Source organism: Lathyrus oleraceus, chromosome 2, assembly GCF_024323335.1.
Source record: "Lathyrus oleraceus cultivar Zhongwan6 chromosome 2, CAAS_Psat_ZW6_1.0, whole genome shotgun sequence".
NCBI lineage: Eukaryota > Viridiplantae > Streptophyta > Magnoliopsida > Fabales > Fabaceae > Lathyrus > Lathyrus oleraceus.
This window is the reverse complement of record NC_066580.1, coordinates 486,712,831-486,731,865: the sequence shown is the minus strand read 5'-3', so window position 1 is coordinate 486,731,865 and position 19,035 is coordinate 486,712,831. Positions and strand designations below refer to the sequence as shown.

Sequence of the window (19,035 nt, the reverse complement as noted above, 5' to 3'; positions counted from 1 at the left end):
TACCTCTTTGGATTGAAGGAAGTTCTGAGCAATCTTTGGCCTTTTCCTCTTCCTTCTCTTTCTCTTCAGCGTTTCTCCCTTTCTCTGACTCTGAGGCAAAAATACGTGAAAACACTCTGAGTTCTCACCTTGGCCTCTTTTATCCATTTCCACTTTTACCCTTCCACTCTTCATATTCCATTTATTTTATTTATTTAATTATTATTAAAATAATTAACATCTATAATAATAATAATAATTCCCAATATTATTTAATAATTCATTTTACCTTCAAATAATCATATTAAAATAATATTTAAATTAATCTAACAATATTCTGGGTGTTACAACTCTCCCCCACTTTAGAAGTTTTTGTCCTCGAAAACATACCTCAAGCAAATAGAGCCGGATACGACTCCTTCATCTGATCTTCACGCTCCCAAGTCAAGCTCTCACCAGCTGGACCTCCCCAAACAACTTTCACTAGAGCAATCTTCTTACCTCTCAGGGTCTTCTCTTCTCGGTCATCTATCCGAATTGGCAACACCTCAACGGTCAAATTATCCCTCACCTGGATATCATCCAACTGAACAACATGCGAAGGATCCGCAATATATTTTCTCAACTGAGATACATGAAACACATCATGCAGATTAGAAAGCGATGGCGGTAAAGCTATCCGATACGCCACTTCCCCAACCCTCTTCAAAACCTGATACGGACCCACAAACCTCGGAGTAAGCTTTTTAGACTTTAAAGCTCTACCCACACCTGTCGTCGGAGTAACTCTCAAGAACACATGATCTCCCTCTTGGAACTCAAGTGCCTTCCTCCTCTTATCATGATAACTCTTCTGACGACTCTGAGAAATCTTCATTTTCTCCTGAATCATCTTAACCCTTTCAGTCGTCTGCTGCACAATCTCAGGTCCGAGTACAACACTCTCACCTGGTTCATACCAACACAATGGAGTTCTACACCTCCTACCATACAATGCTTCATATGGAGCCATACCGATACTAGCATGAAAACTATTATTATAAGTAAACTCCACCAACGGCAAATAACTATCCCAAGAACCACTCTGCTCCAACACACAAGCTCTCAACAAATCCTCTAAGGATTGGATAGTTCTTTCAGTCTGACCATCAGTCTGAGGATGATAAGCTGAACTCAACCTCAACTTAGTCCCCAACGCTTTCTGCAAACTTTCCCAAAATCTAGAAGTAAATCTGGGATCTCTATCAGACACAATACTGGATGGAATACCATGCAGCCTCACTATCTCCTCAATATACAACTCTGCCAACTTCTCTAAAGAGTGATTAATCTTCATCGGCAAGAAATGCGCCGACTTAGTCAATCGATCCACAATCACCCAAATAGAATCATTACCTTTCACCGTCCTCGGCAATCCCGTCACAAAATCCATGGAAATGCTATCCCACTTCCATTCAGGAATCTTCAAAGGTTGCATCATACCTGCCGGTTTCTGATGTTCAATCTTTGACTTCTGACAAGTCAAACAGGCATACACAAACTTAGCAACATCTCTTTTCATACCAGCCCACCAAAACAACTTCTTCAAATCTTGATACATTTTAGTTGCACCTGGATGGATACTCAATCCACTCCTATGGCCCTCTTCAAGAATACTCTTTTTCAATTCAGACACCTCAGGAACACAAACTCTACCTTTAAATCGCAGGATGCCATTCTCATCAATCTCAAAATTACCACCATTACCCTGGTTAACCATAGTAATATGATCAACTAGAGCGACATCAACTTGCTGACCATTCCGAATATCTTCCAGAATTTCACTAGTCAACTTCAGCATACCCAACTTTACACTATCAGCGGAAACTTCACAACCCAAACTCATATCACGGAACTGTTCAATTAACTCAAGCTCCCGAACCATCATCATAGACATATGTAGAGACTTTCTACTCAGCGCATCTGCAACTACATTAGCCTTACCGGGATGATAACTCAATTCAAAGTCAAAATCCTTCAGTAATTCTAACCACCTTCTCTGCCTCATATTTAACTCTTTCTGATCAAACAGATACTTCAGACTCTTGTGATCACTGAACACTTCGAATCTGGAACCATACAGATAATGCCTCCACATTTTCAACACAAATACAACAGCTGCAAGTTCTAGATCATGCGTAGGATAATTCCTCTCATGAACTTTCAACTGTCTAGAAGCATAAGCTACAACTTTACCATTCTGCATCAAAACACCACCAAGACCCATCAAAGAAGCATCACAATAAACAACGAAGGACTCACCAGGATTAGGCAAGATCAACACTGGAGCACTGGTCAACCGCTTCTTCAACTCAACAAAACTCGCTTCACAAGCTGCATCCCACACATACACTTGACCCTTCTTAGTCAACTGCGTCAACGGCAATGCCAACTTAGAGAAGCCCTCAATAAATCTGCGATAATAACCAGCTAACCCCAGAAAACTGCGTATCTCAGTAGCAGACTTCGGAGTCTCCCACTGTAATACAGTATCAACTTTAGCAGGATCAACAGAAATCCCACCACTCGAAATCACATGGCCAAGGAAACTCACTTCCTTCAACCAGAACTCACATTTAGATAACTTTGCATATAATTTCTTTTCTCTTAACACCTGCAAAACAATTCTCAGATGTCCTGCATGCTCTTCTTCCGTCTTAGAATATATCAATATATCATCTATGAACACCACAACAAAATTATCAAGGTATGGATGAAATATACGATTCATATATTCCATAAACACACCTGGAGCATTAGACACACCGAACGGCATCATAGTGTATTCATAATGACCATACCTCGTACGGAAAGCAGTCTTCGCAATATCATCTGACTTCACTCGGATCTGATGATAACCCGACCGCAAATCAATCTTACTGAAAACATGAGCTCCAACCAACTGGTCCATCAAATCATCAATCCTCGGCAATGGATACCGATTCTTGATAGTCACCTTATTCAACTGCCGATAATCGACACACAACCTCATCGTACCTTCTTTCTTCTTCACTAACAATACTGGTGCACCCCAAGGAGAAACACTTGGACGCACAAACTTCTTCTCAAGCAATTCTTCAAGTTGCTTCTTCAATTCAACTAATTCAGTTGCCGACATTCTATAAGGAGACATCGACACTGGACTCGTACCTGGTACTAAGTCAATGGCAAATTCGACTTCACGTTCTGGAGGTAAATCACTTACATCCTCCGGAAACACATCCTGAAATTCACAGACAACAGGCAAATCTACACTCACCACTTTCTTATCCGCTTGCAGAGACGCAAATAAAGCGAATATCTGAGCTTCATCTTTCACAAAATCCCCCACTTGGCTTCTTCTCATCTACTACTTTCTGCTTACCTTTACCATTCGGAGATGCATAAGGACTACCACGATCCTTATTCTTCTTCTCACTAAGACTCTTGTAATGAGCAGTCCTAGCCTTGCTATCTTCATCAAATATCCTGCACTTATTAACCAGTGTAGGAAACCTACGAATCTCCTGGTAACCAATGCCTTGTTTGATCTCGGGATGCAACCCGTTCTCAAACTTGACACACTTGGATTCCTCAGCATCAGCATCATTATAATGAGGACAATACTGCACCAGCTCCTCAAACTTCGAAGCGTAATCAGCAACAGACATGTTACCCTGCTTCAGTTCTAGAAATTCCATCTCCTTCTTACATCGCACATCAGCAGGAAAATATTTCTCCAGAAAGACCGTCTTGAACCTTTCCCAAGTCATCTCAGCACCTGGTACTTCAATTCTCTGGCGAGTGTTATCCCACCAGTTTTCAGCCTCTTCAGATAACATATGCGTACCAAACTGCACCTTCTGTGCTTCAGTACACGTCATCACCCGGAAAATCTTCTCAATTTCCCTCAGCCAAATCTGAGCACCATCTGGATCATAGCGCCCTTTGAATGTAGGAGGGTTATTCTTCAGAAACCTTCCCAAATTCTTAAACTCGTCGACCGGCGGATTCTGCTGCGCCTGCATAGCCTGCGCCATAGCAGCCAAAGCCTCAGCAATCGCACGGTCATTTTCTCCAGCCATACTCTGCACAACACAACCACCACCGTTAAATATCGACAGTGTCATTTACACTAATCGACCAACAGGGAAAACATCACATTATGACTCGACTGGACTGAAAATGCTCTGATACCACTAATGTAACACCCTTCTACCCAAACGACATATTTAAATAAATTATCAGAGTACAACATGTAGAAGAGTTTACATTTCTTACAACATAACACTTATCGCATCACAACATAAAACATATTATTTATTTTATTAAAATTTCGCAGCGGACAACAACACAAATATTATCATTCATCATATAACAATTCATAATAATGTTTCGACATTATCTCAACAAAGCATCTCAACATATTAGTCATCATAAACAACGTAAATAATAACCAATTATCTATCGAATCCCATAACCCCGGTGTCACATGACCAGAGCATTTGACTCGACTCCGTAGAATAACTTTACACTTATTCTTCAAACCTCAACAATAGCTACTCCTCTTTATCTGCACATTGCTCATCATAGATGAACATAAACACATGCAGAAGGGGTGAGAATTACATTATTAAATAATAATATAACGACAGAAATATAAACATAAATATATTTCACATATGCCAACACAGCTCATCATAATCATCATAATCAACATACTCATGAACATCAACAAAACAACATATCAAATGCAATGCACACACCCATGCATGACTCAACACGACTCGGTATACCCATTTTGTGACCAACTACAGGATCACCACTCCCAGATTCATCACCATAGAATCCGAGTTCCCCGCAAGGAACCAAGCCTCTCCACAAGCCCGAAGTCAACAACATCATTGGAACTCAGTCCGTTCATCACTAGGCATCGGCCTTTCATGAATGCATGCACACCAAACATGCATCATAATCAACATAGCAACAACAGCATCATATAGTCATGTTATCATCATCATTAATAGCATGACATACAACTCAACAAAACAACAACAACATTACAACGATATCACATCTGGGAGTTTAAAACGCGAAAGCTGTCCGTCAAACTGATATGGCGAACGCCATTAGGCTAATGGCGAACGCCATTAGCGTTAAACGCTCTTATTCTGGAAAAACTGTTCGTCAAACTGATATGGCGAACGTCATTAGGCTAATGGCGAACGCCATTAGCGTTAAACGCTCTTATTCTGGAAAAAAAAGCCCAAATGGCGAACGCCAAAGGCATAATGGCGAACGTCATTTGGCTGTTATGTGCATAAATAAGATTTTAAGTGCGGAAACAGTGGACGCGCGGCTTCTAAGCATATAACTCAACAAAACTCACAGATCGGAGAATTTCCATCAAAACCCCGAACTTTCCCAATCTCCCTAAAATCCCCAAAATCCATCAACAATCCAACATATATCATGAATTTGCTCGCATATTATCGTTTAATAAGGTTCAGACCCCTTACCTCTTTGGATTGAAGGAAGTTCTGAGCAATCTTTGGCCTTTTCCTCTTCCTTCTCTTTCTCTTCAGCGTTTCTCCCTTTCTCTGACTCTGAGGCAAAAATACGTGAAAACACTCTGAGTTCTCACCTTGGCCTCTTTTATCCATTTCCACTTTTACCCTTCCACTCTTCATATTCCATTTATTTTATTTATTTAATTATTATTAAAATAATTAACATCTATAATAATAATAATAATTCCCAATATTATTTAATAATTCATTTTACCTTCAAATAATCATATTAAAATAATATTTAAATTAATCTAACAATATTCTGGGTGTTACAACAATGATGGGTCTAGGAAAGGTTGGAAAGGTTGTTGGGGTGTTTGGAAGAGATATGGTTGTGGGATGTTATGGTATTGTGATGTTTGGGGTTCTTGGCTACGGTAGGTGATGGGGCGGTTAGTGTTTTGGGTAAGGCGACTTTGGTAGGGTGATGGTGTGGGTGCGAAGCGATGTTCGGTCGAAGGTTGATGGTCCATTTGTTGGTGGTGGTATGGGGGATGTTCTTGGTTTTGGGGTTGGGTGAATGGCATGTTTTGGTTGTATGTTTGTGTGTTTGTGGAACGGAAAGTTTGTCGGATAGGTGGTTGTGAGTAACCGGGCTGAGAATGTTGTTGGGGGTTAGATGTTGATCCTTCTTGTGTGTAACTTGTCTGGCGTGGGTCGTAGAGGTACATATCATCGGCAATGAATTGAAATCCAACTGATCTATACCAAGCCATATAAGTACGACTTGGTTTTACCTCATTTGGCATGACTGCGTCAGTTAAGACATGGTCATGACGGTGCTTCCACTTGCGACACTCTGATCTTGCGAAGGTTTGCCAAGGGTTGTAGTTCCATTGGTCGTTCACTTTACGCATATGCCATTCTCCTAGGCTAGCTGGGGGATCTGGGATATTCTGGACCATACCAAACTGCAGCTTCACACGATCGGTGTTGTGCAGCTCCACTGTTGTGAACCGTATAATCGGTGTGCATGTTGTCCATACGGCTGCGTCTTCAGGGTTGATCTGATGCTCATGATCCATATTAAGGTATGGACGCCAGATGAACTGAAATGTTAAAGACGATAGGATTTAAATGAATGTAGAAAAAGTCAACATAATATGAAGAAATAATGAAATTATTTTGCTTACATCTGCCGGTCGAAGGTGATCCAACAGGTTGCGATATTGAGTAATACAGTGTCTCGGACATCTGCTGTAATTCATACCGCGTGCCGACCATCTACACCAAAAAGTTAAAATAAATTAGTTATGGGTAATAAACTGTAAGGAAGGAAGTAAAGATATAGCAATTTAAACAACTTACTTTTTTGCATATGGAAAAGTGAAGGGGTTGTTATTGACCGGTGCTAGAGACGGTAGTCTTGACCATCCCCATGCTTGTAGCAAAACATCACATCCAGAAAATGTAGAAGTATCTTTGTGGGAGTTTTTGCACAACGAACTATAGAGATAGGCTAGACATGCGGATCCCCAACTATAACTATCTATTCTATCTATATGTCTAAGTAAAGGTAAGTACATAATATGCATGCTAGAACCACTACCTTCGGGAAATAAAAAGGATCCTAGTAACAACATTATGTAACACCTAGTTTTGATGATTCGAGCATCTTCGGTAGAATGCTCATCTAAATAAAAACTATTATAATACGACTTTAGGCGTGAAAGTAGTATACCTTGTCCCCTAGCATTATCATCTAACAAATCAGTGTTTAAAAGCTCCATGCAAATTGAATTTGCATAGTTGGTCTTACCATTAACAGCTTTGCCTTCAATTCGTAGTCCTAAAAGCATGTAGACGTCTTCTAACGTCACGGTACACTCACCGGTTGGAAACCAAAATGTGTGTGTCTCTGGCCTCCATCTTTCGCATAAGGCTAGAATGAACTTGTTATCTATAGACCAAGACATAATTTTGCTAAGGTGACCAAAACCGGCGAGTTCAACATATGGTTGAATCATCGGGTCCATTGGGACAAATTCGTGGACTCGAGTTCGAAACCTTGAGACATCCTATAATAGAAATAATGTAACATAAGTCGGTATTTCAAAATAAAATGGGGTTGGTGGAGATGAAACATAAAAAAGAAGTATAAGAAAAAACTTACGTATGTCGCGATGTTTGCAACTGTTCCTCTGTGTGCTTCGCCCATTGTGAGTAAAGACATATTGTTGGGGAGTTGGTGTAGATGAAAATGGAAGATTTTGTTGAAGATGAAATTGTAAAAGAAGTAATGTAGATGAAGTAGTGAGAATTGTAGATGAAGTAGTGAGAATGTTGGTGTGGAAGAATTGTTGAATGAGTGGATCAATTTATAGGCAAATGGAGGAGTGCATGAAAAATTGTGTTTGCATGGTGTCTCCACCTCATTTGGCGACCATGTACAATATTCAAGAGGGGGCGCCATTCAAATTGGCGACACCATAGGGTACATGCATGCAAGGCTAGTTCTGAATGCTTGGTTTCGAGGACTGACTCCATGGGGGCGCCCTTCAAATTGGCGACCATGTACAAGCCCTAAAGGTAGGCGCCAAACCAATTGGCGCCACCTTCTGCATGTCTGACACTTGGCATTTTTGTCTCCTGCATGCTGAACAACTCACTTATGGATGGCTTGCATGATTGCCACATCATCTCTGACCATCTTAGGTGTCCGACACGTGTCTGTCTTGTCTCCTGCATGCTGATGACTACCTTCTTGATAGCTTGCCTGCTTGACACATCAACTCACACTGTCTTGCAGGATTGACACATCATCTCAGACACGTGGCTCTCTAGTATCCTGCATGCTGAATACTCACTTCTGTCTTGACTAGCTAGCATGCTTGACACATCATCTCTGACCATCTTAGGTGTCCGACACGTGTCTGTCTTGTCTCCTGCATGCTGATGACTACCTTCTTGATAGCTTGCCTGCTTGACACATCAAGTCACACTGTCTTGCAGGATATGCAAGTAATCTCAGACACGTGGCTCTCTAGTATCCTGCATGCTAAATACTCACTTCTGTCTTGACTAGCTAGCATGCTTGACAAACACATCAACTCATGACTACCTAGCATGCTTGACACATCAACTCACACTGTATTGCATGACAGACACCTCATCTCTGAAATTACTTGCATGCTTAACACAGTATCTCAGAGTAGCTTCAATGTGAGACACTGATACCATGTATTTAAGTGTCTTACTATCACATTCATCTGCACTTGCAAAATACTTTTCATCTCCAAAATACTTTTCATCTTCAGTCACATTCATCTGCACTTGCAAAATACTTTTCATCTCCAAAATACTTTTCATCTTCACTCACATTCATCTGCACTTGCAAAATACTTTTTATCACCAAAATGTCATCTTCATCATTATACAGTATCAACGTTCACTGCAACGGTGAAACTTTTGAGTCTGAGCTTCATGGTTTTTGTTTTAAAAACACTGATACCATTAGAGTGACAATGAAGAGAAATGCAACCTTTTTGCATTTCAAAAAAAGAATACAATCCTTTATAGCATCAGGTATTGTGTCAAAGATGACATATCAGAATCCTATATTTTTTGAGAATGGTCAATGCAAGTTTTTCCCCCTAAAGATACGAGACGATGAAGATGTTGAAAGCATGTTTCTTAGTCATGAACATTCAGGCATGGATTATATCGAGTTGTACATTACTATACAACCATGTATACCGTCTCAACAGTCTCAACTAACCGATCAGGATCCAGCTGGTGAAGATGCTGCAGATGATGCACAATGGTCAGATGAACTCAACCCAGAAGCCGAAGTAGAGGTCGACGTTGTTGATGAAGAAGAAGAGGAGACTGAGGTACAGGTTGATCACATCCTGAACAACGACGATGAAGATGAGGCTCAACCACCACCAATACCTCCTACTCATGCCTACAATCCTCCTCAACATATGACAAACATGGATCTTCACGACGATGAAACATCCGACAGTGTCTTCTATAATCCGTATCCGAGACCAGTAGGCGAATTAAAGGTGGGAGACATGTTTCGTACCAAAGAGGAATGTGTCTTGGCAATAAAAAAATACCATATGAACAACTTTGCTGACTTTACAGTGAAACGCACTGACTCTAGAAGGTATGTTATCGAATGTCGTAACATGCTTTGTAAGTTTCGTTTGGCTGCATCTTACAAGAAGAAAAATGACTCTTGGGAGATCGCCTCAATAGACCCACCACACAGTTGCGTTGCAACTAACGTTGAACAAGATCACCGTAAACTGAGCACAACTTTGATATGTCAAGACATTCTGCCATTGGTAAATAAAGACCCATCAGTGAAGGTGAGTATAATTATATCCCATATCCGAACAACATATAATTATACTCCATCTTACAAGAAAGCATGGATTGCGAGGACAAAGGCTGTTGAGCAGGTTTTCGGCAACTGGGAGGACTCATTCAAGGAATTACCACGGTTTTTATGGGCACTAAAAACTTATGTCCCAAGAACTGTGGCAATTCTGGAGACAATGCCAGCAATGATGCCAGACGGAACCTGTGCTACAGGTAATAGAATATTTCACCGTCTTTTTTGGGCATTTGACCCGTGCATCAAAGGTTTCGCTTTCTGTAAACCTCTCCTGCAAATTGATGGCACTTGGTTATACGGAAAATACAAGGGTACTTTGCTCATGGCAGTTGCACAAGATGGTAACAACAATGTATTTCCCATTGCCTTTACTCTTGTTGAAGGTGAAACGGCTGGTGGATGGGGTTTCTTTCTTCGACATCTCAGAACGCATGTCGCTCCACAAGCCAATCTATGTTTAATTTCTGATAGACATGCTGCCATCGAAAGTGCCTACAACAACCATGACAACGAATGGCATGATCCTCCTTCTACACATGTCTACTGTATCAGACACATTGCACAAAACTTCATGCGTGCTATAAAAGATAAGAATCTTCGCAAGAAGGTGGTGAATGCTGGGTATGCTTTAACTCAACCGTCTTTTCAATATTATCGTGATGAGATTCTTCTGTCTAATGAAGACGCGGGGAGATGGATAAATAACATCCCAGTAGAGCAGTGGACAAGAGCATTTGACGGTGGTTGTCGATGGGGCCACATGACAACAAACATTGTGGAATGCATGAACGGGGTTTTCAAAGGAATTCGAAACCTGCCGATAACCGCCTTGGTAAGATCAACCTATTATAGGTTGGCTTCTATGTTCGCAACCAGAGGTGAAAGATGGAGTGCAGTGTTAATGTCTGGACAAGTATTCAGTGAGTGTTGCATGAAGGTCATGAAAGAGGAGAGCATCAAAGCTACGACACACGCTGTAACAGTGTTTGACCGTCAAAGACAAAATTTCAGCGTCCAGGAAACAATGGGCAACAGCGAGGGGAGACCAAATTTAGCCTACGAGGTTAAACTACACATGAGTTGGTGCGATTGTGGAAAATTTCAGGCCTTCCGCATACCTTGCTCCCATGTCATTGCAGCATGCGCTTATACTCGTCAAGACGCTTACACCCATTTATCTGATGTGTACAAGGCCAACACCATCATGAATGTATATAGTCAAAGCTTTTCAGTACTACCAATGGAGGATTACTGGCCTCCATATGAAGGAGATATTGTTTGGCACAATGAAGAGATGCGTAGAAAGAAGAAAGGAAGGCCAAACAGCACACGTATCAGAACAGAGATGAATTCCACAGATAAAATGATAAGATTATGTAGTATCTGTCATCAACCAGGACACAACAAAAACAACTGTCCCAATCAAGGAGCATCATCTAGATCTTAAGATTTTTGTAACATTTTATTTAGATCTTAAGCTTTTTTTTAACATTTTTTCTAGATCTTAAGCTTTTCCTAACATTGTATTTCTGTAACAATCAATCATTATATATCATTAAGTTCTTGTTACAACGAGTTTCATAACCAACATCAGTACAAAACATCTGAAAACATAAATAATTCTAACTGATTACAACAATCAAATTAATGTCGTCTCGACCGAACATCATTTCCCTAGCATCCTTATCAGTCTTCATTCGCACCCAACCAAAGATACTGTCAAGTCTCTCAATACTTCTGATTTTTTCCCCTTCTGGTATTTTCCCGTCTAACCATCGAACCAGCTCCCTCTTCAGTTGATCTAACGTGGTGATGTTCCAAAACAGCATCACCAATTGAGGTTTGTCTCTCGCATAAATCACCTTACCGTATCGACGACGAACACCAAACATGATAACCAAATGATTATATGAGTTATGGAACAATAGGTCACACAACGCATCTATTTATAAGACAAAAAAGGCATTTTATGAGGGACTCGTCAATTGAGTTGGCGACTCCTCTTAAAACCTACACATAGGCGCCAATTGGATTGGCTAGGGCATCTGCCCAAGCCAATCCAATTGGCGCCTCCATTCAAGTTTTAAGAAGAGTCGCCATATGAACAACTTTCATGTTCATCAAAAATCCATTTGAAACTTGGGAGCTCATCATTCATTTCAAAACATTATAGGTCATTTTGACAGAAACCCTAATTTTGGGTCAAGTTCGCAGGGACCTAACTCACTCATTTTTAATTATTTTGAGGTGGGACCAAGTGCATTGCAAAATTTAAGATATCTACTTCAGTTGTTATGTTGGACAAAATTTCATAACTCTAAAAGAAACACATGAAATAATGCAAGACATTATAGGTCATTTTGACAGAAACCCTAATTTTGGGTCAAGTTCGCAGGGACCTAACTCACTCATTTTTAATTATTTTGAGGTGGGACCAAGTGCATTGCAAAATTTAAGATGTCTACTTCAAATGTTATGTTGGACAAAATTTCATAACTCTAAAAGAAACACATGAAATAATGTAAGACATTATAGGTCAGATAACAGTTCAAAAACTCAGCAGTCCAACTTCAACTGCCCATAAATTTCTCATAAAAAATCCAAATGATGCAAAATTTATATCCAAATTCATTGTCTTGAAAAGATATACAACTTTCATGTTGGAGGTTTTTTCATTTGAGGCTTTTTTAAGGGAGTCGCCAATTGAATTGGCGCCTCCTCTTAAAAATAACACATAGGCGCCAATTGGATTGGCTAGGGCAGGTGCCCTAGCCAATCCAATTGGCACCTCCTTGCAATTTTTAAGAGGGGTCGCCAATCCAATTGGCGCCTCCTCCTAAAAGTGGGGTATTTTGGGAATTTTCCTGAAAAGTGGGGTATTTTGGGAATTTTTTCGAAAATGTGGATTATCTCGGTAAAAAAACCAAAGTTAACACTCTAAACTTTCTCTTCATTTAAACCTCTTTTAAATCCCATTTCTAAAAGATGTGTTGTCACAATGAAAAATGGTAATGTTGGTATTGGTTTGATGAAGATGTGACTGACTTATGTTGTAGAATAGGATAGGGAAATTTTGGTTCATTGAAAACAACATCCTTATAAAAAACCTGCCACTCTTGTCCAAAATCTGGTTGGATTGCCTTGATTTGAGCAAATTGTGTTTTGACATAGCTTTGAAAGAGCTTGAAGGCATTGAATGCATCACTTTTCTGCTTTAACATATATATCAAAGTGTACCTTGTATAAACATCAAAAAAGGAGACATGATAAGAGTAGTTTCCTCTAGATGGAACAGGTGATACCCCATAGGTCATTATGGATTAACTCAAAGACATTGTTATATTTTGTGTGAGTTAGAGGAGCGTGAATTCTATGAAACTTGCATATGCAACAAGCATTGCAAAAGCTATCAGATTTCTTATTACTCTAAAGAATACTACACAAAGCAAGAACAAGATGAATTCCATTACATTCTCCTTCCCTTTTTTCGTCTTTTTAATTTCCATTCTTTCAATAAAACTTTGACTCCTTCTCTCAAAGTTGCTTTCTTTCCCTCTGCATAATTCCATAACTCCGAGGTTACATACCGCCCACTCGGATTATATTCATTTATCTCTTTCAATGCTGCCACCACAGCTCCGTGGACTTCCTCCCCCATCTCGTTCTTAAGTTCTTTCAGCTTTTCATCTTCATTATCAATAACTTCCTGAAATTAAATGACTTAAACTTAAAAAGGATATCATGTACGCCGATTCGAGGAAATCTATAAGCTCGAGAAAGGCGCACACCTGATGTTTCCCTTGAATTATAACAATTTTAAATGGATGCCAGTCAGGGTCCTTCAGATGCTCTTCCCATAACGAACACAGTTTCGAAGCTCTATCTTCTGCATCATTCGTGTTAAATTTCTTCCTCATAACTTCCAGAAATGGTCTGTTATCAATCTCCCCCATTCTCTTCACCCCAATATTGCCACGGCTCGGCATCTCTTGAATGGTCTGCAATAGATGAGTTTAAAAAATGAGAGAAAATTTCAAGGCATAAAAACTATGCACTAGTACACAAGATATCATTAGAGAAATTACAGTAATCAATTCCTTTCGAGCTTCCTGCAATTCATCATTGCTCTTTCGCTCTTTAACGATCAGTGTTTGGTTCAATGCGTTCATGGCTCGGAGCAACCGTTCCTTCTCTGTTAAATCTCTGTGTAAAGCATACATCTTATCTGGAACATCAAAGTCTACATCATTTTTCATGTGCTTCATGACATTTAACTTTCCTTTTAGTTGTTGAATCTCCAATTCCAGTTTTTGTTTCACATTTAGTTGTTTTTCAAGCTCGATGATTTTTGCATGGAGTTGTTCTTTTTGCCGCTAGATAAATCGATAACGAAGCACCATTAAATCAATCCATACATTAACAAAGTATAAAACAAGTTACACAAACCTTTTGATCTGCGGCGAGTTTTAAAACATTTTCACTAGCTTTCTGTTGCTCCATTGCAGCCATTTCAAGAAAGCGATTTTTCGTTGAAGTCTAAAAAAGCAACAAAAATAAGCATGGATGGAGCTAAACAAAACATTCAACAAGATTTCAACCACAGTATGATAAAAGAGATTAAGCAAAAAAATTAGAAAAGCACTGCACCTCGTTAATCTCTTCTTCCAACTTTTTTCTTTCACTTCCATTATTCGCCTCACAATTTTGCAGTTCAATTCTTCGCAACTCAATTTCTCTTTTCTGAGATTCCAGTTGCAACTTTAGTAGTTCATGACCATTCAAAACACTCTGAAAGTGTTGAGTTGCACTTGACTCTATTTTGTTCATCTCTACATTCAAGCAAAACAATGACAACATAGAGCAATGCCATTCGAGTAATTCAACGTTATTTAAAAACTAGAGAAAAGTTTATCATAGGTTCGATAATAAAAGATACCTTCGCAATGAGATTGAGAGAGTCTGTCTATTTCGCCTGTTACAACGTCCATGCGAAGTGTAATTTCATCGCATTCTACTTCCATTTCTTGTATCTTGTTTTTCTTTACCTCAAGAGTGTCATTCAAACTAGACACAAGTTTATTGAACATTCTATCATCATGTTCCATGATTTCAGGTATTGTCTTAACATCCATCTTCTGTAGTTGTTCCCCGATTGTATCGTTCATTTGATAGTCATCTGCTCGGGCAAGCCACGCGTAGAGACCAGATTTCTGTTCTGTATGAGAAAGCCAGTCCTTTTTCCCATGATGATCTAATTCATAAGCCCTTTCAAATGCCAATGCATTATATAACCCGAGCCAACTTTTATCGAATTCCACGACTGCAGCTCCGGTGTGATCCGAGGAATTCCAGAGTGGGCGGACTCTAGTCGGATTAAAGCCCCGGATTCGATATTCATCCCTTAACTTGGAACTACTTTCACCAACACATCGTCCATCTTCTGTCAGTCTCGTCGGAATGTTAACCACAATCCCAGTCCACGGCCACACAAACTTCTTTTCGGAATCGACAAGAATGCCTCCATTTGCTGATTCTGTTGGATGTTCCACATTCATAGTCATAATTGCTTCATTCACAGGTTTTGATGGAGCAGTCACATTCAGAATTATATCATTTTTCAAATATTTCATTAAAGCCAGATGAGTTGCCTTCTTTTTGACACTTATCTTTTGCGAACTAATCTGACTGACTCCGGAAGCATGTTGAAAGAGTTCCCTGTACAGATAGCCCGGTCTTTTCATTTTCGGGCAGTATGGACAAGCGAAAGTCTCGTCTGAGATTCTCACTTTGAAACTTCCCCTCTTGAGCTCTTCATAAAATTTATCTACATACAACCAACTTATTTCAGATTCGCTTGAATTAGTATCTTTTTCGACGGGTTTTGACGATCCAGGCATGCTAACATTAACAATATCCTTTTCCAAATATTTCAACAAAGCAAGATGATTAGCCCTCTCTCTGGCACTTATCTTTTCGGAACTAGTCCTATCCACCATAAAAGCATGTTCTAGGAGTTCCCTGTATGAATTATCCTGTTTTCTGTGAGGGCAGTATGGACAGATGAAGGTATCCTCAGAGGTTTTCACATTGTGAGTTCCATTTTTGAGGTCTTCATAAGCTGTATCTACATACAACCAACTTATATCGGTATCGTTGATAGAACAGTGAGACATTATTGTGTTGGATCCTTGGAGGAAGGAATGGTTAACCTTGAAGAGATTGTGCATGAGAGGAAGAATGAAAGGGAAATTTTAGGATAGTAGCTATGGAATTTGGTAAGAAACAATAAGTTTGGAAGACACACACGTTGGACGTGTTGCCTCACATGTTCCAACACTTGTGTTTCACTTTGACTGACAAACCAACTAAACTAGTACACACTTCATTGTACGTAATTCTGAATAACAAACTTGTGCCTTTTAGAGAAGTTATTTTAAGCATGTGAAATTAATTTTGATTTGTTTCTTTTATCAAAAGTAGAATTGATTATGATATTTATAATTCACTATTTTTGAAGATTAATTCATTTTAATCCTTACGCAATTTAATATGGTTCTAATCTATGAAAAGCTACTCATTTTTACTTAAGTAATTGTTGAATTTTATATTTGTCTATTCTAGAATCAAATTAGTAGAGTAAAACTTTTGCATTGGAAATGATACACAGAATAAATAGGTAAGAAAAATAGTAATATCTGCAGATAGAGGATTGAGAAAGTTAACAGATCACACGCCATGCAGAATGAACACTGATTTTCTTTTCTATTAAGAAAGATTGGCTGTACCTTAAACTGAGGGTTGTAACACAATTGTGCATCCCATGAAAATGAATACAAACTTAAATTCACTGACAACTTCATGCTAGATGCCTTTTGTGATGTGCAAAATGAAAATAACTCGCCTGGAAAAGTTTCTAATATAATATTCTTAGAAGATCAAAATGAAAATAATACTTTGAGCCAAGTTAATAGGAAAAGGAAATGGCTTAAAAACTACATGAATTGAAAAAGGAAAGCATGTCCAAACCATAACTCTGCGTGGAGTTATAAATACTTAACTGTCAGGAAAATAGGTTTGAACCCTCTCTCATTATTATTTCTGGTATATATAGAGATTACAAGGTTATACAAGTAATTACACTAATTAATTACATTTAATGAGAACAAATCAATTTCTGATTTGTTTCCCTTATTCTAGGAACAAATTCTATGAATAAACTAATTCCTATTCACACTGATTTGTTTCCCTTATTCTAGGAACAAACCCTTAATCTATGAATAAACTAATTCCTATTCACATCCCCCTCAAATTGATGTTATTGGTCAATGAGCATCAATTTGCTAACAGGAAACTGATGACGTGGATGCGGAACGGCCTTGGTAAGAATATCTGCAACCTGCAACTGAGTACTGACATGAGGAAGTGATATTAGTCTGTCATCATATGCGTCACGGATCGAATGACAATCAACTTCGATATGTTTGGTGCGTTCATGAAAAACAGGATTCACAACGATTTGGATGGCACTTGTATTGTCCGCATAAAGTGAAGTTGGCTCTATTTGAGGAAATCCAAGTTCAGCCAAAAGACCACGAAGCCTAATTATTTCAGAACAGGCAGCAGACATGGCACGATACTCAGATTCAGTAGAAGATTTAGAGACTCTTGCTTGTTTCTTACTTTTCCATGATATCAATGAAGAGCCAAGAAACATGCACCAACCAGTGACAGATCGTCGAGTATCAGGACATCCTGCCCAATCAGCATCACTATAAGCACTCAGTTTAGGAGCAATTCCAGCGGGAAAGAACAAACCACGATGAGAGCTTCCCTTCAGGTAGCGAATTATGCGACGAACTGCTGCCAAGTGAAGATGACGAGGAGAGTGCATGAATTGACTTACTTGTTGAACAGCAAAAGATATGTCAGGGCGAGTAATAGTCAGGTAATTAAGGCTACCCACGAGTTGACGATACAATAAGGGATCAGGCAAGAGATCACGATCATCACGATGATATTTAACATTAACCTCAAGAGGAGTATCCACTGGATTAGCCGATTGTAGACCAGCCATAGAAATTAAATTTGTGGCGTACTTGTGTTGATGGAGGAATAGGCCCTTGGATGTAGAATGAACCTCAAGACCAAGAAAGTAATGCAAATTACCAAGAGCTTTCATATGAAACGATGCTTGTAACTGTTGTTTAAGGCTTTGAATCGAAGCATGATCAGAACCAGTAATAATCATATCATCAACATACAGAAGAAGTAGGACAATTCCAGTAGAAGTTCTATGAATAAATAGAGAAGAATCATATTGACTCTGAGTAAAGGAGAACCCAAGTAAAGTTGAGCGGAATTTTTCATACCATGCTCTAGGCGCTTGTTTCAAACCATATAAGGAGCGTTTGAGCTTGCACACACCCTTAGATGACAAGAATAAACCTTGAGGAGGAGTCATATAAATATCTTTCGTCAGGTCACCATGAAGAAAAACATTTTTTACATCCATTTGATGAAGAGACCACCCGTTAGAAGCAGTTATGGAGAGTATTGTACGAACAGATGTCATTTTGGAAACCGGTGCAAATGTCTCATCATAATCAATTTCATATTCCTACTTATTTCCTAAGGCAACCAATCGAGCCTTGAAACGATTGAGAGGCCCATCAGAATTCAGTTTCACAAAATACACCCATTTGCAACCTATGGGTTTGATATCAGGGGGACAAGAGACAATATCCCATGTAAAATTCTCTTGAAGAGCCTGAAGTTCCTCATTCATTGCTTTTATCCAGCGCACGTCTTTAACAGCCTGTGCATAACAAGTAGGAATAGATATGCTAGACAGTGAGGCGGTCAGAGAAGTATGTGAGGAATCATACATGTCTGGTGAATATCTATCCGGTGCTTTAGATATTCGACTAGAACGTCGTTGTTTGACCGGTTCAGGATCAGGTGGTGGATCTGTGTCGGGAGGGGCAGTGGAAACCTGTTTTCTGCGTTGTCTGACATATGTGATTCCTGGTTTGTAACGTTCTATAGGTCGAGGCATAACAGAAAAATTAGGAAGAATAGCAATTTCATTTGTGACAGGAGAAAGAGAATGAAACATAAATT

General features: G+C 39.3%; 2 protein-coding genes across 2 annotated transcripts; both read right to left on the bottom strand.

Annotated features, from left to right (window-relative positions):
- Nucleotides 1-13,381: 13,381 nt before the first annotated feature.
- Nucleotides 13,382-16,088, bottom strand: LOC127123889 (protein INVOLVED IN DE NOVO 2). Its single transcript, XM_051054066.1, has 6 exons — nt 14,852-16,088; nt 14,563-14,744; nt 14,362-14,451; nt 14,001-14,288; nt 13,704-13,913; nt 13,382-13,621 (listed from the first exon to the last, which is right to left on the bottom strand). The coding sequence occupies exons 1-6, from the start codon at nt 16,086-16,088 to the stop codon at nt 13,382-13,384; spliced, it is 2,247 nt and encodes a 748-aa protein (XP_050910023.1).
- Nucleotides 16,089-17,230: 1,142 nt separating this feature from the next.
- Nucleotides 17,231-18,487, bottom strand: LOC127123887 (uncharacterized mitochondrial protein AtMg00810-like). Its single transcript, XM_051054065.1, has one exon. The coding sequence runs from the start codon at nt 18,485-18,487 to the stop codon at nt 17,231-17,233; it is 1,257 nt and encodes a 418-aa protein (XP_050910022.1).
- Nucleotides 18,488-19,035: the final 548 nt, after the last annotated feature.